The 26,478-nt window shown below is 32.5% G+C and overlaps 4 protein-coding genes and 1 long non-coding RNA gene across 6 annotated transcripts; 2 read left to right on the top strand and 3 right to left on the bottom strand.

Annotated features, from left to right (window-relative positions):
• Positions 1-1,616: 1,616 nt before the first annotated feature.
• Positions 1,617-4,316, top strand: LOC129913703 (epidermal growth factor-like protein). The gene is made up of 3 exons (XM_055992505.1): positions 1,617-1,989; positions 3,360-3,896; positions 3,949-4,316. Exons 1-3 carry the CDS (start codon positions 1,694-1,696, stop codon positions 4,256-4,258), a joined length of 1,143 nt encoding a protein of 380 aa, XP_055848480.1. The 5' UTR covers positions 1,617-1,693; the 3' UTR covers positions 4,259-4,316.
• A 154-nt stretch (positions 4,317-4,470) lies between these two features.
• LOC129913702 (lysosomal alpha-mannosidase) lies at positions 4,471-12,266 on the bottom strand. The gene is made up of 8 exons (XM_055992504.1): positions 12,151-12,266; positions 9,697-9,907; positions 7,624-7,808; positions 7,380-7,565; positions 7,116-7,321; positions 6,785-7,052; positions 5,803-6,730; positions 4,471-5,737 (listed from the first exon to the last, which is right to left on the bottom strand). The coding sequence occupies exons 2-8, from the start codon at positions 9,784-9,786 to the stop codon at positions 4,541-4,543; spliced, it is 3,060 nt and encodes a 1,019-aa protein (XP_055848479.1). The 5' UTR covers positions 9,787-9,907; positions 12,151-12,266; the 3' UTR covers positions 4,471-4,540.
• LOC129913701 (lysosomal alpha-mannosidase) lies at positions 11,788-18,599 on the top strand. 2 transcript variants are annotated; one of them, XM_055992502.1, is made up of 8 exons: positions 11,788-12,044; positions 14,764-14,948; positions 15,001-15,186; positions 15,243-15,585; positions 15,897-16,030; positions 16,156-16,823; positions 16,882-17,951; positions 18,008-18,599. In XM_055992502.1, exons 1-8 carry the CDS (start codon positions 11,925-11,927, stop codon positions 18,563-18,565), a joined length of 3,264 nt encoding a protein of 1,087 aa, XP_055848477.1. In that variant the 5' UTR covers positions 11,788-11,924; the 3' UTR covers positions 18,566-18,599. The 2 variants fall into 2 exon arrangements, with proteins under 2 accessions (XP_055848477.1, XP_055848478.1); XM_055992503.1 differs by lacking the exon at positions 15,897-16,030 and adding an exon at positions 15,660-15,793.
• A 964-nt stretch (positions 18,600-19,563) lies between these two features.
• On the bottom strand, positions 19,564-20,273 carry LOC129916562 (uncharacterized). Its single transcript, XR_008772502.1, has 2 exons — positions 19,947-20,273; positions 19,564-19,894 (listed from the first exon to the last, which is right to left on the bottom strand). It is a non-coding gene; the product is annotated as an uncharacterized LOC129916562 (long non-coding RNA).
• A 3,746-nt stretch (positions 20,274-24,019) lies between these two features.
• Positions 24,020-26,199, bottom strand: LOC129914155 (gustatory and odorant receptor 21a). Its single transcript, XM_055993243.1, has 4 exons — positions 25,332-26,199; positions 24,695-24,840; positions 24,278-24,636; positions 24,020-24,219 (listed from the first exon to the last, which is right to left on the bottom strand). Exons 1-4 carry the CDS (start codon positions 26,072-26,074, stop codon positions 24,136-24,138), a joined length of 1,332 nt encoding a protein of 443 aa, XP_055849218.1. The 5' UTR covers positions 26,075-26,199; the 3' UTR covers positions 24,020-24,135.
• Between the last annotated feature and the right edge of the window lie 279 nt (positions 26,200-26,478).

Below are 26,478 nucleotides of genomic sequence, written 5' to 3'. Positions count from 1 at the left end.
AAAAACTTATGTTAAAAATGATTTTTTTTTTCCAAAATTTTTTTTTTATAAGAATCAACAGCACGAGCCTGCATACTATTTTAGTATTGTAACTTTTTATTTCAACGAAAGTAAAGTAAGTATAAAATGATAGGGCTTTATTGGAAAAAGAAAAATTTTTTAAAGATGAATACGGACTGATGTTTTCTAATATTTATAAAAATATTCATAGAATAATCTCGTTTGAACGACAAATTCGTTTCTACGAGTATATATTCCAGGAATGATTTATGACCATAATGTCCGAATTACGTGTAGTGATTTTTAATTTGCAACCACTTCGAATTTTAGGTCGATTTAATAATAATTAAAAATATTAATAATAACGTTAAAATTCTATATAAAAAAAAACTGAAGAATATAGGTGCGAAGCTCCAAAACTTTATCTTATTCATTACTTTGAACTGATTTTTAAAATCAACTTTTGACCATTTTTCTTGAGGCTGCAGTTAACTAAGTTATGTCCATAGTTTAGTCGAAGAAAGTAAAACAAAATTATTTGACGGACAACTTTTATGAATGAATCAGGGATCGTTAAATTTGTTCGCGTCAAACTAAATCTTTTATAGAGCAATTAAAAAACTAAATAAGTGGACACTCTATTTGTCTTTGGTCTCCTGTTAGTTTTTTTTATTTTCGCGGTAAGCAGCCAAATAAAATGCTTGTATTTCACTGTCACTTGTGTGACAAAAAGTACCCGGTGTGACGCTAAAATTTTTCGTGTAAAATTAAAACAATTTTTTTAGATAATAATTCAAAATACATTTTTAAATAATTCTTACTCCTTAAGTACCATTTAATTTATTTTCAAAACCATATAAATAAAACTTAACATTGCATATTTAAATGAAAGCAAGCTGAACTTTTCAAAGCAATCATTAAAAATTACTTTGATTTTCTCCTTGCATATTTTTCGGCTTCAAATATTTAAGTCTTACGTAGTGTTTATGTACCAAATCAATTTCCAATCACTACGTGTAGGTGCATAAAATTAATTTTCAATCGATGACCATGATTTTAAAAGCTTAGTGATGTAGAAGATCGGTAATTTATTGTTAAACCAAGTCGTAAAAACCGCGTTCCTCTTCACACCGTTGATCTAACTACAATAGACTTTTAATGTAGGTACCTACTATAAATCGCAAATTAATGAATCATTCAGATCATACATATGAATAGCTATGTGAGATTATTTGCTATTTTCAAATTTTTTAACACTTCGGGTTATCTCGTCAAACGTGACCCTTAGTTTTTTTTTTTTTTTGAGCTTTTAATCTCAAATGCGGTAATGAGTATTTTTATTCCTAATTTTTTTTTTCTTACATAAAAAACAGAGTGTGATAAGTTTTCCAGAGAAATGCAGACATGAAGTTGATTATGATATCAAAATGCATCCCAAGTAGCTAAAAACCCATACATTCTCTGATAGCTAAAGCTAAGATTATAAGAGGGTTTATATTTCCGCCTTAGGGAATTTCTATTTTGTATTTTTTTTTTTCTTTTTATTTCACAAACAAGTACGAGTAAGTACCAAATATCATCTATCATTTGAGCTTTAGATTATTAAAATCAACTTTGAGGTTTTCAGTCTGTCAGAAGTGGTCGTCGTGTTTAAGTCTTCTGCATAGAACAAAATAATAAAGTTATTATAAATATGAAATATTCGTGTGTTTTATTGGCTCTAGCCATATTGCCATATTTAGTTTTGGCTCAAATTAAAACAAGACCACCAATTTCGGGGAATTTGGTACAAATTATAAACAATACTAGTTCATATCATTCGAGTAATGTTACGAATTCTTCATATCCATCATCATATCCAGCATTGCCAGCAGTAAATTATAATATTCGTGTTGTTCCAAGTAAACCAATTTTCATAGATGAAACTGCTGAATTTTTAAACACAACTAGATCAAAAATGGCATCGGGAGTATGTTTTACTGAAGTTCCGTAAGTTTAAATATCAATTTTATTTCTTGTGAAATTATGAGTGATCTTGAATTATATAATTTTGAATGATGTCGTCATACAATCAACTAAGAAGACAATATTTATTTTAAATAATAAAATAAATCAATTCTCAAAAGTGATACGTTATCTCTGTGAAATAAATATTTTTGACTGTTCGCTTCGTGTGTCTGACTGGTATAATCAATACAAGTGTGATTTTCAATTTTAGACTTTTTTTACATGTTTAGTAGCTTTATCAATACAATTAAAGTATTTTTGTACGTCATCTCAGTTATTAAAATGCACATTGCAAATATTATTATATTATTATGCTACATTTTACTAACAAATTGTATACAAAAAACGATTTCTATAGGTATTTTTAATATCTCCCACGAAAACTATTCTTCATTAGTTAAACATTTCAAGTTATTTATCTCTGTAAAAGTGTATTGCATACTTATCAAGGCCTAATTACTAAGAAATAATACAATCATCCTTATCAATTAGTTAAATCCAAAACATGCAAAGAAAATAGGTAAATTTTAGCACAGTTAATATTATAAAAAAAATTTGTGTGTTTTTAATAAAACGTAAAGTATTAAAAATATCATTTTTTTTTTGCATATGGTCAACGCGCTCATAAAGCCTCAATATTATTAAATTTTCTACTGAAATTTATTTTCCTTCTAAGAGGCATAGCGATCACAACATTAAAAACCAAAAACGTTTCTTAAAACGGGAGTGTGTCAAAATTCTGGCTTCAAAATTCTGCTTTTCTTTACGAAAATTCTGTTTTTCAAAATTCTGCTTTTTGTAAAAAATATGCTATTTTGTCTTTCAAAATTCTGCTTATTAAAATGCGGCTTTTCAAAATTCTGCCAGCATATTTTTTTCAAAAACATTTTGCTAATTCTGTTGTTTTTTTAAAGCATATGCGCTTACATCTTTTAATTCATTAACGTAATTCAACTTTACTACTTTCCTAGCTTGTTATTGTGTAACTGTTTTTAATTTATTGATTTATTAGACAAACAATTAACATAAAAAATTGACAAAGTGAGTAAGTACCTAATAAAATAAGCAGCGAGGAGATGATTTTACCAAATTCTGCAAACAATTAAAAAATGGTTTGGAAAATGCTCAAGCGCGTGCTTTTAAACATTTTCCAAACCATTTTTTTTTTTTTTGCAGAATTTTGTAAAACAGAATTTTGAAAAGCAGAATTTTGAAAAACAGAATATTGAAAACCTGAATTTTGAAAAAAGAATTTCGACCTCAGCAGAATTTTGACCCCAACCTCCTTAAAACCTCTCAATTTTATATATACATAATTCCTCATTTAAACAACCAAAAACTTCTTTTCACAGAACTGCAACACTTGCTAAAAACCTTAACGCAGTTCCCAGCGGCAATGGTTCAACACCAACTATGAGTCGTATTCAAATATGCTGTGAAGGCTACGAACGCAATCCTCACATCTTCCGCAAATGTGATCCAATTTGTAAGGACGATTGTCCCAATGGTATCTGCACAGCTCCAAACACTTGTGTTTGCTTGCCCGGAAATGTTCGAGACTACGAAGACAATTGTGTACCAATTTGCCCAATCGGTTGTCGCAATGGCAATTGTCAACCGGATGGAACTTGTGTTTGTAAGCCAGGTTTCATTTTGGATCCAGTTACAAAGATGTTTTGTAAACCACATTGCAGTAAAGGATGTGATTTTGGAACATGTATTGCTCCAGAAACTTGCCGTTGTATGCCAAAATATGAACTTTCATCATTTGGAACTTGTCAACCAAAGTGTGAAAGCTGTGAGCATGGAAAATGCACAGCTCCAGGTCTTTGCAGTTGTGATCGAGGTTATATAAGAAAGGGAGATGTTTGTGAACCAATTTGTACAAAGTAAGTCGAATAGTTTACATTATGCCAGTAAATTAATTTTTTTGTATTAAAGGGGATGTGTTAAAGGAACCTGTACCGCTCCTGACACTTGCACCTGCAAGCCTGGATTCGCTCTCGATAATACAGGTGCTAATTGTATACCTCATTGTGACAAACCCTGTTTGAATGGATTCTGTGATGGACATAATGTGTGTTCTTGTAACTATGGTTACATTTTGGACGAAACTCAACCGAATGTGTGTAAGGCACATTGTCCAGCTGGATGTCCCAATGGATATTGTACATCACCAAACTTTTGTATCTGTAAGCCTGGTTACATGAAAAGTGGTGTTAAAGGCAGACAAACTTGTGTACCATTTTAAAATACTGATATGGATGTGATGTTTTGAGGTTTTTAATAAAAATTTATTAATATTTTAATGGGTTTGTTTTTTAAGGATTTAACTTTAGGTCTTCAAGTAGCAGTTTAAACCTCCAAATGTCTTAAGTTTTGTATGTAGGTTTATTGGTAATCTTCGACAAGGCGTTAAGAAAGTTGAATAAGATTTCCAGGACACAATAAATTTCTAAAAAGTTGCTGAAGCTCTCAAAACAAAAAGCTTGATATATTTTATTTAAATACACACAAACAAATCATTTACAAATTATTTCTTCTTAAAAATAAAAGTTCTAATTTGCATTGGTTTGAATTTAAGAATGAATGTAGAGTCTTTATCTTTTTTCGAAGCTTTCAATGGGGTATGTTGAGCTTTGATATATTGATCTTTCTTCACCTTCGAACCATGTTCGAAGAACTTCAATCTCTTCAAATCACCAAGATCCATAGACCCATCAAGTGTTGTTTCCTTGACTGATGAAGCTTTCAGTTCATCGAATATTGGACGGATGCTAAAGCTTATACCCGAACTTTCTGTGGCATCTAAAAAGTGTTCGAGACGAAGAAGAATTTCATTATCTGACCAAGGCTCAAATGTTAAAAGATGAATGCCAGCTGGAAGAGAACTAAAGTTTGGAATCGATGGTACATTAACTTTGCTATCTTTTCCGTTCGAGCTGAAGAATTTCCAGAATGGAAGATGAATTTCATGTACCATTTCTCGTTCTACAGTGGAGAATCGTTTTGTTGTTGGACTAATTACGAGATAGTATTTACCACGGGCAATAACTCCCTCACCATAAGCAGACTCGTTGAGAGCCTCGCCAACTCCAAAAGCATCATCACTAAGCAATCTTCGATGAAGCATAAGTTCTAGTGAACCATTTTGTATACTCGATCCACCTTGGGCTCGATCATTTAATAAGGCAATGCGAGTTTTGTCATCTTCCAAAGCAATTCTCGACGTAATGGGATAATAATTTCCTGAAACTTTTTCTGTTAGATTGGCCTTGAAAAATTCACGACCATTTAATGTTCTCTTCATCATATCTCGACCATTTGAATCAGTATAGAAGACTCCTTTTGAAGCAATTGGACTTGTAATCTTAGTTATGACTTCCTTGCCCATATTGTCATTTATTGGAATTGGTCCAATTAGCCATTCGAATTCAACTCGACTGGAATTATTATAGATCCTAATAACTTGACTACACCAGTTTGTGAAATTTTGATGAACTTCTTGGACTAACTTTCCTTTAAAAACAGTTAAATTGACTTTGCTAGCCATTAAGACTTCTGTACCATTTGGTCGGAATATGTAAGCTCCAGAAGATCGATTCTTAAACTCAGCATTATTACCACGAGCTCCACGATAGTAGTAAAAGTCTTGGTTGATCACTTGGTCAACACCGTTCATTCTAACTGCTTGTAGTTTTCCTGATGAGCTGAAGTTCAAACGAACGTTCTGAAAAAAAAAAATGCAAAAATCAAATAAAAAAACTTTTAAGAGTTGCCGAAAAAGTAACTTACCGAATTTTCAACAATTGTCACTTTTGGTGCTGGTGCTGGTGCTGGTGCTGGTGCTGGAGCTGGTGCTGGGGCTTTTACAGCTCGTTCTTCATGGTGTCTTTCGATGATGTTGTAATGTGAGGTCTCTCGGTGTATTTTTGTTTTCAAAAACCATGCTGGAACTTCCCTTGTTTTAGGCTTTGAAGTCCGTTTCACATAATAAGATTCAATTTTTGTAACAGAAGCCTCAAAAACAAGCTCATGTTGGGTTTTATTAATTCGATATGGAATTTTCAAAACCGACGAAGGCACTGGAACAACATCAGATAGAATAGTCTTGCCCGACTTGTCTGTGACAACATAGGTTCCATTAACAACTGGAATTCTCACATACTGCTTAGAGTTCCTTCCCAGTGGGTTAAAAAGCGTTACAACGAAGCTTTCTGCGTTAGCTGTAAAAGTACACATACTGATATTAGCCAAATGGCAACTAACAAACTCTCCGCGGGTAATATTCGTCAACTTTTGAAGAGCTAGTTTGGTGTTTGTTTCACACCCATGAATAGCTCCATGAAGTAATTTATCGTAATCTTGAGCGACTTTTTGTTTTTCAGTCCCAGTAATGGCATCGTGATGTTGCATAACTCCCATAGCATGACGGAGGTTTTCAAGGTTAGCTTTAGGTCCTGCCCCGTCTAAACCACCAAGGACACTAAGTTGCTTATTAACCTGAAGAAAATGATTGCCATAACGTTCAAATCCTTTCTGAGTTGGGCGGGAACTATAATAACCAGTCCAGTATGAATGCCCATCTGTTGAATAGGGGAAGAAATCTTCTGTTTTTGTGGGCCAAGTTTCCAAATCATCATAGAGAGACTTCAGGTAGCACGAAGGAGTTGAATAGAAGACGTTTACTTTGGAACCATAATTTTGACGTTCGTTGACGTATCTAAAAAAAAGTTCATGAAAACCCTACTCCCAAAGAACCACATTAGAAACTTACTTGATGAGCTTGTCCATGTTCTTGAAATTCATTCCAGCACTTTGGTAATTGAAATCATCACCCATAGGTACCAATAGATTCTTGGTTCTGTAGTAAGTGCTCATATTTCTGGTATATTCAAGGAAATAATCAACTTTTTTGTTGACATTGTTATCAGAACTTGTTCCATCAATAATTGGATCATCTTGACATAAGACATCGAAACACAAGTCAGGTGGTGCTGAATAGTGATTGTAGAGTTCTCCAGTGAATATATCGGAACTTTCACCTAAAAATGTCCAAAGAAGAGAACTCTATCACAGTTTCAAGGGAATTCTAAGATATCTTTTACCTAAGCTTGGGCTAGCCTTCCAAATCATCTCAGCAGAAATATTTTTCAGTCTCAAGTTCTTTTCTACCCAATCCATGCGAGCGAAGAATTCTCCATCGAAACCCATTTCAGCAAATATCGAAGCCATTTCTCGAGAATGACCAAATGGATCGATTTGCCAGCCAATTCTCGGGCGACCACATTCACCAAAGGTCTCTTGAAGCCTCCTAAAGATGGAGATAGTTTATTTTTAAAACACTCTTGATTTCTTCATATCTTCCTTACTTCAATCCAATAGTAAATTGATCAATAATACTCTGATAATGAACAGCAGCTTCATCATTCATACTCCATGCACCGCCAGTAAATTCAAGTTGACCATTATCAACAAGTTTCTTGACAATTTTTTGAGTACTCGAAGTTTGTTCGTCCCACCATTTGAAGAAAAATGCTGATTCAACTTGAATGAATCTTATATCATAAAAAAAAAATCAAAAACTGTCTTTTTTTATATTGAGTTGGTAAATACCTTCTTTTAGAATCTTTTTGTAGCTCATCGATTACGGAATCCAATATGTATTGAACTCCAGCTCTTTGAATGCCAGTTTTACTGCCATAATAATATTGATCAACTGTTTTGAGCCAACCAACATCGTCATGGGAATGTGGAACAAGGTGAATGTTTAAATTTTTGGATGATGTAGCTGGACATGACTGTGAAAGATAAAAGTTTTTAGATTAAACAAGATATCTATATATTGTCTTATCTAGCTTACTGGAAATTAAATAAAATAACATTTAAAAAACTCAAAGAAAAAATGATAAGAAAGGCTTTTGACATTCCGCTTAAATGAAGAGCTCCGAAATCTCATAAGGTTTATTTGATAAGTTGTCTAACTTGTTATCAAAAACTTTTGACAAGTACCTAGATTTTTAGTGCAAAGAATGGGGAATTCATTTGACCTAGTTCTAAGTTACTAAATCAAAAAAAAACTGTGCTTTGATACCTTGATCCAAAAATATCTGATCCGGAATGTCAAAAAAAAAATATTTCGATTGCAAATAATTCAGCAACCAGACCTGCAACAAACTTTTGGTTTTCAGTTATGAATACAACTTCAAGAGGCCTTTCTTTTGATGTATCTTTCGATGGATTCGGAGAACTTTTTTGAAAATCCATTATTTTTAGGCACAAGGGGTTAACCTTGATTTTTCCTCGAAAATCTTAAAAAAATAGATTTGTAATTTGTTGATCTAAATGGATAGACCTGCTCATTGTGAACTCATATTTTTAAACCAAAACTTGTTTCGACACCTTGATCCGAAAATATTTGCTTCCGAATGTAAGAAAAATACAAATTTCGAAATATAGAAAAAAAAAATATTTCTATTGTAAATAATTCAGCAACCAGACCTGCAAGAAACTTTTCAACCTTTTCTGGAGACCATGATCCGAAAATATCTGTTTCCGGTAAAAAAGTTGCTAAATTAATATAAAAAAAAATATCGCTTCTTTTATTTGAATGCCTCTTTTATCTAATTGGTAGTTTGTAGTTTCTCAGTAGATATTTAATTTAGTTACGCATTGTTTTGCTTCCTGGCGTATAATAATACTGTGAAATTCAATGACGAAAGAAAGTATTGTATGACAAATTTGTTTACCTACTTTTTTTGGCGTAGTTTTGTTTTAAAATTTATTTGTTGTTATTAATGTTATAATTGTTTTTGTTTTGAAAAATCTGTGACTTTTATAAGTGGTACTTGAGATCTGAATTGTATGATTATAGAATGCAATTATCTTTATCTCAAAGATTAAAATTGATTTCTGTTTTGAAGTTCTACTTAGCAACATTTTTTTTGAATGTGCTTTTCTATGATATGTAATTTCAAGTGGCAAAAAGTAGAATATTCTTTGTTTCAATTAAAAACTAATATAGAATTTATGAAAAGAAGACTTTAAAGTGTTTCCACTAAAAATATTAATTTCAACAGTTGAGTTGTTGAACAAATAACAATTTCTCAGTTTTCACGTTTGTAAAAAAAAATATTCAATCTATACCACAACATACTTTTCCTTTTCGACTTATAAACGTGATATGATTTTAAAAATGTTTTCCATATTTTTTTTTTTTCAGACCTTCGAGAAATGAAGGTTCTACTTATGCCTTTTCATATCCTCAGCAAAAAACACATTGATATTTTTTTTTCGAAATTATTACACCGGCACACAACAAAAAATGGCAGTAAAGTTAAAACCTTAATTTATAACTGCAAAATTAATTTTACTACCAATATAGTCAGAGTCCATCCCGATCCTGAAAGGATTAATAAACTTAAAATTGATTGCAGTATTTTTCACTGATGTAAGTTTTATAATCAAAGTACTTCTGTATGTTAAAAAACCGTCCTTAGATAGTGAACTGAAGAGGCAAAAAGAGTTTTGCACGACATCCATTTCTTATTTGAATTCTTTAAATTATATAACTTTAAATTTTTGAGAGACGACATGAACTCACCCCAGTCATTTTTATCTTTTTTTTTTTTGGTTCAAAAATTGCACAGTAAACTCGATTTATCTACACAAAGTCAATTTCAAGCTCACCTTATATCCACACTTGGCTTCGGTATCAGCAGTTCCAAACGCCAATATTATCGCACACAGGACGACAACGGCAACGGGTTTCAGCACCATTATCACTTTTAAGTTATGTTTTTTTATTTATTTTTACACGACTTCGAGCTCTTATGTTATTTGTTTTTTACAATTTTATGTATTCACGGCTATTGCTAGCCATCAACTGGACCCACAAAGGCTAAAGGTTCCGATAATAAAGCAGAAACTTACTCATTCATACACTCAAAAAAGAACACTATTTTAGATATACAGATACACAATTTTATGAGTATTTTCTATTTAGTTCGAAAAATATAATAGAATATCTTGCATTCTTATCTATTTCGTATTAATTCCTCAGAAGTAAAAAAGATTGAAAATTTCAAAAGAAGCAAAATAATTAATTTATTAAATCTATAAATCTTTTTTTGATAACAAGAGTGGTCAAGTCCATCAGTTGTTGTTTTTGATTTCAAAAGGGGATATACCTACTAACCGCCTTCATATCAATGATTTTGTATTTTTGGTTTTGTGATTTATACTTAGGTACTTGAGGAGTCATGATCTATATGAAAATCAGATATATTTCTAGGGATTAGAAAAATAATTGACCGTTAAATATGCAATTTTTTTTTAATGTTGTCAAAATCAGCTTCTGAAGAATTATAAGTTGATCACATAAATTGCCAACTTCGTATAATAAAAAAAAGGGGATCAAAACTTATGAACCTGAATAGATTTAAGACCTCATTTCTTCATAGTTCTTGCAAGAAAAAATATTGGAAATATCAAAAAAAGAAAAAATAACTACATATACATTTTTAAAGCACACATAAATCAAATAACTAAAGTTAGTCACAAGTCCATAAGTTGTTCTTATTTTTTGTTTTATAGGAATCAGATATTTTAAGGATTGGAAAGACTCTTGAATGATAAGGAAGTTTGTTATCAAAATTTTTGATTAACTTATCCTCTTTTTTATATTTTATTGACATTTTAAATGGAAAAAAATACTTTCGAAAATTTATTGTTTTATCAAATTTTGATTTTTGTTTTTGTCAATATTCCCATAAATCATAAAATTAAGCACCAGATTGCTCCTGACACTCCACATGCAGGTGATTCAGTCATTCCTTCAAACCAGGTTCGACGATCGACAGGAAACACTTTGGATATACATATGTTTTTTTAAGCTACATTCGGAAGTAGATTGTCTTTGGACCTAAGTCTTGAAATATGTTTTATTTTGAAAATATGACTTCTTAGGTAGCATTATCTATGCGTTTAGGTACAGAAACTACAAATCTATATTTTTTTTATTTTCGAAAAAATAGAAGGAAAACCCCTTGCTGAAAAAGAATGCACTTTCCAAAAATTTCCTCTAAACTAAACCCATTGAGTGAAATATCAAAAGAAAGGTCTCTTTTTAAGCTCTTTTAATGAATGAGACCCAAACTTATTTTTACCACAGAAAAAAAAATTGTAAATACAACCCTATCTGCTAGACTATGGCGTATTATCATCTCATTTTAATATTATTTGTTTTCTCTCTCAAGACTCTTCCTTGCAATGCACATTTAAAGTCTAAGCTTAGTCCAGACTTAGAGAAGTATACAAACATGACACGGTAAGGTTAGGAACCTCCTTCAGTTGTTTATAAATAACTCATCAAACTGGTGCATGACTAAGTTAATGTTTTGGTTCAAAACCAGAATGTGCAGTGAGACGCATGCCAGCAAGCTCGCTATTGCTAACCTCCATCCCATCATATCGCTGTTCCCAGTTGTTCTTCCTGAAGTCATCCAATTTACGGCTGCAATTTCGCGGATAATCTTCTCTATATACCCCAACCACTTTTATGGCTATAGTTTTCTGCTTTGTCCGGCTATTATTCTGCTGTGTACAAGTGTTTGTGTCGTGGCGGGATAATCTAAAGGCAAACCTAAGTAAACAAAATCTGCTGATAGCCGTAACATATAGCAATCCTATACGAGAGCAAAAAAAAAAAAAAAGTTTACTGATAAATCTTCATATGTTTCTGAAGCAAAGCGTATAGTCGTTGTATGAGCTCTGAACAAGTCCACTTGTGCCGGTCATACCCAGTGATTGAGTTCAGTTTGGGTTAAGTTCTCGACTTGTCAAGACGTTTTCTTCTTAAAAAAATATAGTATTTAAATAAATAAAGTTGAAGATTTTTTGTTTTCTTATTATTCTAAATGAATTGGAAAATTCACACTTTAACTGGGCTTTTAGCCTTAGCATTGTGCGTCTCAGCTCGACCTCAAGACGCACCTAGGAGTACTTCTGGATATGTTGGAACCAAATGTGGATACGAGGTAAGTTTTTGTTTTTTTTTTTTTTTTTTTTTTTTTTGAGGTCAGACAAGTTATCAAAATAAAAAATGTCTGAGGTTGTGTAATGCATTTTAAATGAACAACATACCGAAACCGATGCCGGCTTTATGACGCTTGCGTAGTTTATTCTCAGCTTAATTGAGTTGGCAAAAAAAATTCAATAAATTAAAGTTTTGTATCCGACTGACTGACTGAGGTTCTATTATCAAACTGAAGGTATAGTTTGATTGCAAAAAAAAAATAATATATAAATTTATTCATTTTACAAAGCAGCAAAATATTAGAGGTTGCTGAACTGCTTCATTTTTTTATTTAACTTTGATCTTAGAGGACTTGTACTGGTTTTTCAATATTGTTTAATGCTTTTAAAACTTTTACTTATTTAAGAAATGTGTTTTCATTGTATTACAAGAGAACAGGTCATAAATGTAAGATTTGAATATTTTACGTGGGAGCAAAAATGCTCCTTTTTATTTTCTTTCGGGGCCGATTCAATACAACTTGGAGCTATTTTCATTCAAAATTAAAAAAAAAAATCATCAAGCTTTGGGACCATTTTCACAAGAAAGAAATCATAAGCTGAATAGTTGGCTAAGGCTAGTATAATTCGTCCATTATCATAAAATAGTTTTTTGACCAAAAATATCATTTAATTCGGAAATTCTGGTTGAAAATAAGCGTACTTCCTTACTACACAGAGAAAAATATGACCCGCTAAAAACTAACAGATTGCCATATTGTTTTACCGTCCATACATTTCATAAGGAAATCTTATTAAAATCAACGATTAATAAGGTTTTTTTTAAGGAGATTTCTTATTATTTTTATAGAGAAAATCTTATTAAAATTTGACTGAAAAGTTTAGTTTTTTTGCAACTTAGCACTAGAACAAAAATCGCGATCAATATTTTCATGGCAGGTTGGTTCAGGTGGTAAGGTTGGCGACTAATGATTTGAAGTCTCCAGTTCGATTCCCAGCCTGGTCATCGTTTTTTTTATTTTTTTGCAGATTTTAAAACAATAAGGAAAACCCGATTGTTTTAATAAGGTTTCCTTCTTGGATGAAAACCATAGAGAAATCTTATTGTTTTTGTTCTATTTTATGTGGTCTATTTTTCTCTGTGTAGCTACGATTCATCGATAAAAATGAGAATCATTTGGAAGCTTTTTTTTTACTAATACTGTGTTTCGCGGGAGAAGTTGGCCCTAATCCAGAGGTTTGCATATTTATTAAGGTGTGATTACCAATTAAACTCATCGAAACCTACTGTTTTTGTTCTACCCACCAAGTGTTCCAAACGAAAATGTCATCTCCATATAGTTTTGCATAATATAGAAATGCATAGATTTTTGACATCAACAACAGATCAAATCTTTAAGACTTGTTTTTGTTAACTCACAGTTAGCTTATCCTACAAATTAATTAAGTTCGAATTGACTCTAGGGCAATTCCATGGTAACTCACGTTACATTCACAAAAATTTCCGATACATAAATAATTTTTTTTTTGTTTTTTTTTTAAATCGAATATTGTGTAACGAAGCTTGCTTAAATGTTAATTTATTTTAGAAATTACGAGGGCATATTGTCATGGTCACTATTAGATTCATCCAATTTTCTGTGGGCTTGTTTTTCCATCATTTTCATGTGAAATTCTTCTTTAGTTGGCAGCTTATGCTTTAAAAATGCTTTAAGATAATTTATTCTCCTTGAATTTAATTTCTATCCATAAGGGAATACAACAAAGAATCTTTTCTTGCAACTTGCATAAAGTGTTACCGTTTGTAAATAGTAATTTGCTATTACAAAAAGTAAAAAAAACTGCATAATTTGTTCAAAATTCGTGTCGACTTTTTCATGGAATTACCCTCTAGGGGATAGGAGCCAAAATGCCCAAAAAATGGACAGAAAAGAAGAGGTCCAGAGTTAACTCAAAAAAATCGTTGAATTCAATCGGGGTTAATATAATTAATCAACAGAGTTAAAAAAAAAAAAACACTCGTAAAACACATAACTACAAAAATTTCGACAAAAAAATCGTGTGTATCGATTTTATCACCAGCACTTCAAAATTTCGATAAAAATATTGTAATTTATTGATCTTTAAATCTCCTGAAGTCGTAAATAATATCACTCTTAAGTATTAAAAAACAAAAATATCACGATAAGATTTGATAACAAAATGGGTTAAACTATTTTATATCAGATACCAAAGGTGGGTTGCACAAAAAAAATAGAAAGTCATAAAAAGGGCTGGTTTCGTATCTTCAACTGACGTAAGTTTCATATCTTTGGATATTTTAACTTCTTTATTGTTTTCCATTTAGTATGATATCTATGTTTTTCGCTCATAAACTTTCTTTGTTATTCTTATCGATCAGAATAATCGACCAACGCCTCATCTCTCCAAAACAGAAAAAATTGACAAACTAATACGGAGATAGATATAACTTATAACCTTAACCCTTTCAAACCTCAAATAAGTAAGGCTTAAGATGGAAAGCATTTATTAAAATTTGAGTTATTCATTTTCTTGAAAAGAGTTACTGAAACAGACCCTCCCCAACTCCCCGGCTGTATCCCATTCAAGGGATGCTTCCTTCCAAAATAGCAATAAGTACATTGATCACTGATTCAACAGATAACAAACAGCCTGTAATTAACATCCATTACATTAACATCCCCATAAATTTTATTCCAGAGTTGCCATCCAACAAAACCGAATATGCTTAATGTACACATAGTTGCACACACTCATGACGATGTTGGTTGGCTGAAGACCGTCGATCAATACTATTACGGCAGTCAGACATTGATTCAAAAAGCTGGTGTTCAATATATCATTGATTCTGTTGTTCAAGAACTTCTACGAGATCCCAAGAAAAGGTAAGTTTCCTCTTAACAAATCTTAAAAACATTACCTCACTTGCTTTTATAGATTCATTTATGTGGAATCAGCGTTCTTCTTCAAATGGTGGAAAGAACAAACTCCTGAACTTCAAGAACAAGTGAAACAACTTGTAAGTGAAGGTCGTTTGGAATTCATCGGAGGTGCTTGGAGTATGAATGACGAGGCTACAACTCATTATCAAAGTATTATTGATCAATTTTCATGGGGGCTAAGGTATGTCTTCATGTTTATAACTTTTCTGAAGGTATTAAAACCATTTTTCCATACAGACTCCTCAATGATACATTCGGAGAATGTGGTCGTCCAAAGATCGGTTGGCAAATAGATCCTTTCGGACATTCTCGTGAAATGGCATCGATTTTCGCTCAAATGGGCTATGACGGTTTATTCTTTGGTCGACTTGATTATCAAGATAAAACTGATCGTTTGGTTGAGCAAAAAGCTGAAATGATCTGGAAAGCGAGTGCAAATTTAGGAGAATCATCACACTTGTTCACTGGCGCCCTCTATAATCAATATCAACCACCACCGGGATTTTGTTTTGATATTCTCTGCGCCGATGAACCGATTATCGATGGAAAACACAGTCCCGATAACAATGTTAATCGCCGGGTAAGTTTCAAAAATATTTAACCAAAACAACTTAAAGTCTAAAGGTCTTCAGCTACAAAACAACATAAATATAGGTGGATGAGTATTTCGACTTTATCAAAGATCAACGAAAATACTATCGGACTAACAATATAATGCTAACCATGGGTGGGGATTTTACCTTTCAAGATGCAAATGTTTACTTCAAGAATTTGGATAAGCTGATAAGGTGCGCCTGTAACTTCGAACTTCGAAACACGCCTTTTAGCTTCATGGGGATGCATGTTTCAAGAATGAGATCTAAACTTGTATTCTTTACTTTCTTTTTCTAGGTTGATGAGTTTTTTGAGTATGTTGAACATATGGCAGAAGGTTATCGAACTAATAATGTCTTGATAACCATGGGTGAAGATTTTCATTATCAAAATGCAAATTCTTGGTATAAGAATCTTGACAAGCTTATTAAGTGAGTCTTGAAACAAAAAAAAAAAAAATCATGTCTCATCCTGCATGCAACCCCCTGAATCCTGATTATGTGTTTCATTCTTCATTTGAGCAATATTCATAAAATGTTTCCATATTGTTGAATAGGTACGGAAATGAACGTCAAGCCAATGGGTCTGATATCAATCTTATATACTCTACACCTTCGTGCTATCTCAAGGCTCTTCATAATGCCGGCATTACCTGGCCAACCAAAGATGATGACTTCTTCCCATATGGTTCTGATCCACATGCCTATTGGACTGGGTACTACACATCCCGACCAACTTTGAAGCGTTACGAACGCGTTGGTAACCATAAGCTTCAAGCCTGCAAACAAATGACAGTTATGTCGTTGATGTCTTCTTCGACATCAAACCAAACTGCAGAAATGGAAGGTCATTTATCATTCATGAGGGAAACCATGGGTATTATGCAGCATCATGATGCAGTTACCGGAACTGAGAAACAAAAGGTCGCTAATGACTATGCCAAGAGGCTTAGTGTTGGAATTAGAGCCTGTGAGGTGAACACCAAAATTGCCCTTAACAAAATCGCTACCGGAGAAGATGCTCCGCCGAAAGAAAATGACCCCAAGAAACGGGACTATAAATTTGAGTTCAAGAGTTGTGACCTTTTGAACATAAGCAGTTGTGATATTTCGGAACAAAGTAATAGGTTCATTCTGACTTTGTACAATCCTTTGTCGCATTCGACCTTTGAGTATATCCGAGTTCCGGTGTCTGGACATAACTACGAAGTTAATGATTATAGAGGTAAGATTGGTTTTCTTGTATCATATAGAATTTTTCATGATATTTCTCCCTTCCACAGAAGTTGCAATTGAATCACAAATTGTGCCCATTCCTGAATCCATTCGATCATTGAAGTTCAGAAATTCCGATGCCAAGTATGAACTTGTATTCATGGCAAGTGAATTGCCACCACTTGGCTACAAGTCATATTACATTACAAAGATCCCAGATGATGGACGTTTGGAACCAGAGGTTAAAATGGTCAAACGGTCCTTCATGACAACTATTGGTAATGAATATTTGAAACTCAGTTTTGACACCAATGGATTCCTGGCAGAAGTTGATTCCGATGGAGTCAATCGTCAGATATCTCAGGAATTTCTTTACTATGAAGGTGCATCTGGAAATAATTTCGAATATCGTAATCGTTCTTCGGGGGCATATATCTTCCGACCAAATAACACAGTCCGAGTAGTAACAGAAAGCCCTGAAGTAAAAGTTTTCCGAGGGCCACTAGTCGAAGAAGTTCATCAGGTTTTCAATGAGTGGATAACTCAAGTAGTTCGAGTCTATCCTAAGGAAAACTGGGCAGAATTTGAATGGCTTGTGGGGCCGATTCCTGTTGAAGATGGCATTGGCAAGGAAGTTATAAGCAGGTTCAACTCAGACATCAAGTCCAATGGAATGTTCTATACAGATTCGAATGGCCGTGAGATGATGAAGAGAAAACGTAACCATCGTGACACTTGGAATGTAAAACTACTCGAAGAAGAAGCTGGCAATTATTATCCAATCACAACCAAGATTGCTTTGGAAGATGATGAAGCTCGAATGGCTATTCTGGTGGATCGGGCTCAAGGTGGAGCAAGTTTATCAGATGGTTCGTTGGAACTTATGGTCCATCGTAGATTACTTCACGATGATGATTTTGGAGTGGTGGAGGCTCTAAACGAAACAGCCTTTGGAGAAGGGTTGGTTGCAATTGGTTGTCATTATTTGTTTGTTGGGTCATCACAGAATGATGAATCTCCAACAGCTAGGGCACGTGAGAGATTCACTCAGATGCAGAAACTACTGCCAACTGCGAAGTTCTTTAACGACGCAGAAAAGTTTCCTTATGACGAATGGAGGATGAATTACACAAATATTGTAAGTTGTAGCCCCGAAATTATATTATACAGTTTATAATATTTGTTTGTATACAGTTCTCAGGTCTAACTCTTTCACTCCCTCAAAACATCAATCTTATGACCTTCGAGCCTTGGCATGAAAATGAAATCCTGATTCGTTTCGAGCATATTCTCGAAAAAGACGAAGATCCCGAATACTCAAAACCAGTGACTTTCTATCTAAAAGATGTTTTACGTCAGCTTGATCTTGTTGACATTCAAGAAACAACTTTAGATGGCAACCAATGGCTGGCAGAAAGTCGTCGAATGGAATTTCAACCTGATCCTGAAGCAACGGAATACGATACATTCCCCAAGTATGGCAAATCTTATGGAAATATTCGACTGCAATCGGCTAAGAGACCCATGATGGCAACTAAATATTTAGATGAATATGTTCCAGTATCGAATAGAATTCGACGAGGAAATGAGAGAGTTCAATTGAATAAACTTCGATCAGAAAAATTGGCAAACATGAAGAAATTCGTTGGTGTCAATAAAATTGATTTGAAGGATGACGATGATAAGTTTATTATTGTCATGGAACCAATGCAAATTCGGACGTTTGTTTTGACTTTGCAGCAAAAAATTTGAGTTTATTTATCAATAAAAAAATATATTGACAAAATTATTGTTTTTAGTGTTTTTTTTTCTGAAATGTTGATTATTTGAGTGAGTCTCACATTTTCCATGACAGTACGATGATAGAGAATGCCAAAAAAGTGGGTCCCGGAAGTCTGTCTGTCTGTCTGTCAGTCTGTTAACGAAGCTACAGCCTAAATGGAGGGACCGATTAATGTCAAACTTGGTAAATAGCGTTTTTTTGGGGACTCTCCAGAGGGGTTTTTGGAATTAATTTATATACCGATTTAAGTCAAGTTGAAATTCTAGAAAACGGCTTAAACGATTTAGTTTAAAAAAATCAAATGTAAGTTCTAAGTCAAGGTCTATCTTCTAATGAAAATTTTTTTTTAAAAATCATGATTAAATGCACTCCCAACCGTTTTTTTAAATCCGATTTTCTCCGAAACTATTAATTCGATTCGAAGCAAGCATTTACATATATAATTTTAACATAAGCCAAAAATAAAATTTTGAAAAAATACATTTTTGGATTAAAAAAATAATTTTTTTTTTTTTTTTTTTTTGAAAAATCAAATTTTCGAAAACCGGACATTGATTTATTTTTAAATTTTGGTTTAGATGTAATTTCTTCAAAATGGCATCAAAGTTTTATTTAACTTTTTTTTTTCCAAAAAATGATTTACAAAAAATTAGTTTTTTTTAAAAAACGGCTCAAACGATTCTCAAATTCTTTTTTTTTTTAAATGCTTCTAAAAGCAATGAAATTGCATACTTGTTTTGGGACTCGTGCATTTTATTTTTTAGATTTTACTTAAAAAGCAAAGTACCACTTTAATAATTTCCCATAAATTGACTCTTGAAAAATCAGGATAACTTTACTCGCAAGGGACAGTAGGTACTCCTTAAAAAAATGTCTAGAATGAACGCTGGATTTATACATAAAATCCACCTGCAGGCAAAAACTGTCCGATTCATTGTTTGCATTGTTAAATACAAAAGAAAACACATTTTTCATACTAGAACAAATTTCTAATTTATTCAGAGTCAAAATTTAACCATAACAGCTTCTTCTACAGGTGTTCTACAGTATGGACATTTGTACTGACTTAAGCCTTCAGCTGCTGCTATGGCTTTTAATTTTCTATGACACTTGGAGCACAATTTCAAGTGTCTACAAGGAAACACTGCGATGCTCGTATGCAAATCTAGGCACACAATACAAAGCGGGATACCCAAATTTTCTCTTGTATTTTTTGGTGCCGGCTCTGCCTCTGGCCCCGGGCCTTGTGTCTTCGCCTCATCATTACTGGTCATATTATTGTCACAGGATCCTTTAATCTATAAAAACAACATTTTGAATTGGAATTTTTTGTGCAGAAAATAAGCAAACCTCGGAAAAAAAGACTAATACAAATAAGCGTGTTTTGATTGATCAGAAGTTGTAACAATGTTTTGGTAAAGCTTTGGATCTTATAATTTGATTAGTATGATCCGTTAAAGGTTCCACAAAGTAAAACTGTAGTTGCTCTCTTCTTTCCCACGTATTTTATTGTTTTGTTACATCAGATGTTTGTATGTTTAGTAATTAAGGTGTGTTTGACTACCTAAAATAAAATAAACCGACCGGTTCGTTGTAATTTCTCAGAACAAAGCTCTCGATTAAAATTTTAAACTTTCACGCTTAATAATTCCGAAAAATAATAAAATAAAGGTCGTTTTACTTGATTTTAACTTGTTTTGTTTTCCCCTCAGTGTAACCTTTAATAAGTCATTTAATACCCATAAGAGCTATTAACCTATCTTACTCTTAATGACTATGAATTAAAATCCTTAAGGGGGGGTTTCCATAGCATTTTAATGGAAGACGGTTGACTAATTGTTGTATAACTTTTGCAGTTTATAAGATAATCTTATGAAACGTACTTTTTTGAAAAGGTAATAAACGTACAAATATTTTTGCATCATTTAAATTTTAGAAACATTTCTTGTGCGATTTTTATAAGGGTCGAAAATGATTTTTTTCCTGCAAATTTAGATTGAATCAGAATTTTGGTTGGGGCACCGTTGTTTATAAACTTTTTATTTATTTTTTTTTTGTTTTATAATGATCAAATGTGTTTTCATGCAGTACGCGAAACAGATTTTTTTTTTTTTTTTTTTTATTAGAAAAAAAGCTTCGTTAATTTGTTGTAATTTCATGTTTTTTTACTCACTCTTCTTAGAATAACTTTACCGTTTATTAGTGTTTTTAGATGAAACAAAAAGAAAACAATAAAGGGAAATTAGGAGAATCCAATAAAATTTCTAAAATTTAATTTGAAGTTAGTTTGAACGGTTAATTTGAAGGAAAGGTGTCAAAATGCACTTTTTTTAGCATTTTGGTCGTGGGGCAAAGCGTGATTATTTTTTAAAATGTTTTTGTATTTTTTAATGAGAAGTTAATAAAGTTGTTCATGCAACCCGTTTGCCAAAAAAAATATTTTTTTTATTTACACACTAAAAATTTGATTTTAATAAACCAATATTTGCATTCTGTTTTTGAGGAAGGGGCAGTCAAAGCATCCACAATTTATTTTTATTATTTTTTTTCATTATATTTCAAATCAGTTTCAAAAAAAAAATATATATTTTTGCTCACAGTATTTTTAATATAAATTGTTGAAAAAGTGTCTATTTTAGCTTTTTTTACTTTGAAAATTCCATTGATCACGCACACATGCAAATTTAGTTCAAAAGAATGCCACGCATAAGCTGGCGCTGATGAACTCTTTTTTTCTGTTCTTTTCTATTTATTGAAAAAAAACTTGCTCTTGCGCTCTCATTTTCTCGTTATATTTTGTTTTTGTTTTTTGTGTTTACATAATCCTTTTTTTTTTTGTTTCCTATTTCCTCACTCAGGCAGGCAGAAATCATTCATGAAATTATGAAGATGCTGCAGAGAGTAGGTAGATAGTAGATATTTTTTGCAAGATCATTATCTTTTGTTTTCAAAAAGGGTTGTTTTGTTCTTGTTGACTGTTGGGTTTTTTCTAACAATTCATTTCGTGTTTATAATATCGCACCCGCGGTTGCGAGTTGACACTTTTGGGTTTTTTTTTTTTTGGTGTCAGCGAAATTCTTTGCATTATGTAATATTCACATCGATCGTGCGGGGATATAGGTAAAGGATTAGATATGTGGTATGCATTTGTTTGTGTGTAAAAATGTGTATTGACATTTGACATGTGCTTGTGCACAATGATTGATTTCTATATTTAGGTTGATTTCTGGGTTGTATTGTTTATTATACTACACTCGCGCGTGCGTGCGGGGTTATATAATATAAATATATCGTTTTGTTTTTCATAGTCTTTGTTTATATGTTGCGGATTCGGTTTTTTTTTGTAGGTTTGTAGGTATAATAGTTATATTTTCGCGGGGGAATGTGTAAAGGGTTATATAAGTGTATTTGTGGTTAGAATGCACCTGATGGTATTTATAGAAATAGTTTTGAATAGGTGAAGATGCTCAGTATGTTTCCTTAGCAAAAACAAAGTTTTTAAAATTACACCTACTGAGGAAACAAGCAAAAAAGTAGCTAATGCCTATCTGAATTTATAAATAAAATATCAGTTTGAAAAAATAGATCATTTTTTTTTTCAAAGTGTTGAGCTTGAAAATTATTTTTGAAAACTTCCCTAAACTTTGATTACATAGTTGAAAAATTAATTTCAAGTTTTAAAAAAAAGTAACTTATAAGTTACACTGGTCAACAAGCTTTTTGCCACAAGAACCAAAATATACTTTTCTATATGTTTTTGATATGCTGAACTCGAATCTGAAGTCAGAAAATGTTTATTGGCCTCCGTTTTTAAAATATTACCGTTAGAAAATACCGAAAAACGTCATTTTGGCTGTTTTCGAGGTTATGTTTTTATGTGGGGTAGTTCCTTATGAAAAAATTTGTAACGGTTCCTATAAGAACTGGTTTTATTCTTTCAAAAAATGTTTAAATCTTTCCAATATCTTTTTTACTTCCCGAGATATTTAAAATTTAAGGAGTGGTCTTTGACTCAGAAATAGCACTGGCCAAACAAATTAAACTTTTTTTGCCACAAGAACCAAAATATACTTTTTTAAAGGTTTTTGAGTTGCTGAACTCGAATGCGCAATCAGAAAAATGCTATTGGCAACAAATTTGTTTATAATGAATTACCCCACATAAAAACAGAAGCTAGAAAAGAGCCAAAATGACGTTTTTCAGCATTTTATAACTGTTATATCTCAAAAACGGAGGCCAATCAAATTTTTTTTGACTTCAGATTCGAGTTCAGCATATCAAAAACCTATAGAAAAGTATATCTTGGTTCTTGTGGCAAAAAAAAAGTTCAATTTTGTTGACCAGTGTTATTAATGCTGCCTTATTTTTGTTTCCTAATAATGTAGGTATAGGTAAATAAAAAACAAAATCGATTCAACTGAGTTCATTGCATTGGTGACTCTAAAAAAATCTTTATTAAAAAGGTGTTGAAAGTAAATTGGATTGATATCGAGTCCATCCTCAAACAACATATAGATAAGAACCTAAACATTCTATATATTGTAAGTAAATACATTTCCATGTCAGCCGGCACGCGCGTGTGCGAGATAAAAAATTGCTCAACGAAGAACAACTGAAAAGTGAGCAAGAACCTGAAAACCAATCCTTCTGCGCATCTACTCATATTTTTATACAAACTACACAAAGGATACTGTCAAGTATATTATATCAATGCACCCATATAACACATCCTCTACCTGCTTCTCCGCTGAACAACTATAATTATTATTATAATGCAAAAAATTTCTCTGATACACAAAAAACTCAAATGCCATCCACAACAGCAACATGGAAACAAGTTTTCATTTCAAAAATAAATAGGTATACACTCCAGAAATCTTTCATGAAAATATTGAATTTCAAACCAGTTTTCGTCCACAAACACCATATCCATATAAAGATATATGTAGTATACCTACATCCATTTGCATGTCACCCCGCACGCGTGAGTGCGATGGCGATCTCACAAAGAGACAATGAATGAAAACTATAACCAACATCCTGAGAGTAAAAAACCAGAGAATTCGATGGCGAGAGAGCGAAACACATTCACTAATACACACAAATGCTTTTACATGAGATTTGACTTTGCTGAAAAAGGGAACCCAGTCTTAATAAAGCCAGTTTGAAAACAACTGAGAAATCAGATCTCAAAAGAACTTTTGCGTTCCATTTATAAATAGAGCTTAAAGAGACCCTCCCTTTCTTTTTTTTTAATGAATTTTTTCGAAAATTTAGTTTTGGTTTGAGAGTAAAAAAAACTTGTGATTGACTGTTTGTGATTAGGGTGTCTCATTTTTCTAGCATTTGCGCAGAATTTTTTTTAACGCATAACCGATTCGAGTTATTTAAAACAAGAACCCTCTAAGGTTCATGTACTTGCTACTATAAGTTTTAATGTTTAAATAAAATTGAACAACCATTTTCCTGTAAACTACAAAAAATCTCAAGATGTCGCTGTTTTTTCAACTTTAAATTTAAAAATCGTTATTTCTCCTTATCACTGTTGAACTTTCAATCCTCGTTGTTCAGTTATTTTAAATTGCAAAAGTACCACCAAATATGTTGCCATAAATGAAACATTCTAAAAAGGAAAAAAAAAATTAGTTCTGCCCCTCTTAAACAATAGTTAAGAATTTAACCGAAGTAATTAATTCTCGATTAATATTTGCATAACCATCTAAATTCATTATTGGTGGATTCTTTGATATAGCAACCAAAAACATTTCAACTTCCTTCTGTGTTGCTGCATCAACAGCTGTCAAATTGACATTCAATAACTTCGTTTGAATTTCCAACCCAACTCTCAGTGAAGCATGATGAGCTTCATTGCAAATTATATACAACAATCCCATGCAATAGAAAACAATAACAAATAGTCCAACTTCCTTGTAAGTAGCTCCATGGTCAATAATTTCACTTAGTGATCCATAAGTTGCAATAATTGTCGTGAAGAAGATTACCAAGCAATAGATTCCATACATGTTGGAATAGGCACGACCTTGAGTTTGAGAAAAAAAGCTAAAAAAAAGGGATAGAGATATATTTTTTGTCTATACCAAGTTGCTGCATCATGTGACTTAAATCCATCCAAAGGTGTCGGTATTCTGTCAGCTTTTGTGCTGGTTTTTCTTGTTGAAGGGTTTCTTGAAGAAATCCCGACAAAGCTTTGCTAGCTGTTCCAAATGCAGTGCAGTTAATGTACCTGGAAGAATTGGAATAAAAATACTGACTACAATAAAAAAGTTGCAAGAATTTTTGTCAGTTTTTTAAAAAAATATTTTTCAAACTAAATTATTTAAACACACCCAGCACCCAGAAATTCTAGTTAGAACGCAACCTCCAGAATATATGCAATAATACCTTCGAGTTTACAAAGTTGGAATTCCTTGAATATTTGAAGGGAAACCAAACTCTTCTAAGTAGTATCTGCTCCTCTTGAACATATAATTTTGCTAAGAAATGCTATAAACTCATACATATTTTTGTTGCATATTTTTAGGATAATATTCTCCCTTTTTGTAGATTCCCAATAGGTGACTTTTCTATTTTTCATGATATCCTGATACATCGACGAACATTTCGTAAGAGTTTTGTTTGAAGAACTGTGTGTGAAAGTGAATGGGGGTTGGTTGTTTTGTTGGTTGCAACAACATGATTTTTGAGGGATAAAGAGTGTTGTTGATTTTTACTTACCACAAACTACAAAATCCATTCAACATTGCAATAATAGGATAATATGCCACAGTATACCACAGTTCAAAATCCGGTTGCAAATAGTATTGCGACAAATTAACTCCAATACTCAAAGTCCATGAAAATATACACAAACCCCAAGTTAAGGGGTACAAATTGGGAAACACAATAGCCGTTCCGGTAACTTTTAAAAACTTCAATTGATAATTTGTCCACATATTCTTGAATATGGCGACTTGTGACCCATGTCGCCACGAAGCCACGGGCAATAGGAAATGTGTAAATAGTAAACTTATAAAAATCACATTGTAAATTGCCTCATCAAAACGTTTATCTGAATTGGTAACGAATTGATTGACTCTTGCCTTCAGTACCATCACAACAATCACAGTTTCCAGCGAATAGATGAATAAAGCCCAAAAAAATTGTTTCGAAGTCCAGGAATATCCAGTTCGTGGCATATTATTGATTGGAGGATTTCGATGAATTGGCATCACACCCATGATTTGAAATAGCACCAGAAGGCTCTTGGTAGTGTGGTAGAAGGAGTCATGTTTGTCCAGGAGTTTCGGGTCATCGATAACTTGTTCACGTCGAACATACATTTCGGACAAGCTGCCATCTTTTTTGCCCAAAACATCCAGTTTTTCACGATAACGTTGTTCATCTTCGAGGAATTGTTTTTGATTTGGATTCAAAATCGGAGTGACTTTAGAGGTTTTGCCTGTTTCCCAGAATGCCATATTGATTTGTACTGACTAACTTTGGTTATGGTTGTTGGCTTTTTATAGGGGCGATATATAATATTCAATAATGACTTTGGGTAAATAAAACGCCTACTTTGACAACTTCTTTGAAACTAAATTGCGTTGAAATGAAATAAAACAAATAGAAATTGTAATAAAAAAAATGTTAATTGTTTATTAATAACATTTTGAAATTTTCAACTCGATATAGTATGGTTATGATATGAGTTTTAAGCTTGTTTTTACATTAAAAAATATTTCAAGTGATCTAATTGACTATATTTTTTTTTTATTAATTTCACTTAAATATTTAAAATTAAAAAAACTTAAAAATATAAGTAAAGTGCGCAATAGTAAAATAATACATTTTAAATGGAAACATTTTTTGTTTGTAAGGAGAA

The sequence above is a fragment of the Episyrphus balteatus genome, chromosome 3 (genome assembly GCF_945859705.1).
Source record: "Episyrphus balteatus chromosome 3, idEpiBalt1.1, whole genome shotgun sequence".
Classification (NCBI taxonomy): Eukaryota; Metazoa; Arthropoda; class Insecta; order Diptera; family Syrphidae; genus Episyrphus; species Episyrphus balteatus.
This window is presented reverse-complemented; position numbering and strand designations above follow the sequence as displayed.

Bases quoted from the DNA above. Each gene is read 5' to 3' on its own strand.
- LOC129913703 (XM_055992505.1), top strand. From the start codon at position 1,694: ATGAAATATTCGTGTGTTTTATTGGCTCTAGCCATATTGCCATATTTA. The intron at 1,990-3,359 runs GTAAGTTTAAAT...TTCTTTTCACAG, and splicing joins GTATGTTTTACTGAAGTTCC to AACTGCAACACTTGCTAAAA. The intron at 3,897-3,948 runs GTAAGTCGAATA...TTTGTATTAAAG, and splicing joins TGTGAACCAATTTGTACAAA to GGGATGTGTTAAAGGAACCT.
- LOC129913701 (XM_055992502.1), top strand. From the start codon at position 11,925: ATGAATTGGAAAATTCACACTTTAACTGGGCTTTTAGCCTTAGCATTG. The intron at 14,949-15,000 runs GTAAGTTTCCTC...TTGCTTTTATAG, and splicing joins CTACGAGATCCCAAGAAAAG to ATTCATTTATGTGGAATCAG. The intron at 15,586-15,896 runs GTAAGTTTCAAA...TTCTTTTTCTAG, and splicing joins ATAACAATGTTAATCGCCGG to GTTGATGAGTTTTTTGAGTA.
- LOC129914155 (XM_055993243.1), bottom strand. From the start codon at position 26,074: ATGGCATTCTGGGAAACAGGCAAAACCTCTAAAGTCACTCCGATTTTG. The intron at 24,841-25,331 runs GTAAGTAAAAAT...CAATTCTTCCAG, and splicing joins AATGGATTTTGTAGTTTGTG to GTACATTAACTGCACTGCAT. The intron at 24,220-24,277 runs GTTAAATTCTTA...TTTCCTTTTTAG, and splicing joins ATCGAGAATTAATTACTTCG to AATGTTTCATTTATGGCAAC.
- LOC129913702 (XM_055992504.1), bottom strand. From the start codon at position 9,786: ATGGTGCTGAAACCCGTTGCCGTTGTCGTCCTGTGTGCGATAATATTG. The intron at 7,566-7,623 runs GTATTTACCAAC...TTATGATATAAG, and splicing joins CAAAAAGATTCTAAAAGAAG to ATTCATTCAAGTTGAATCAG. The intron at 7,322-7,379 runs GTAAGGAAGATA...CTCCATCTTTAG, and splicing joins CAATTTACTATTGGATTGAA to GAGGCTTCAAGAGACCTTTG.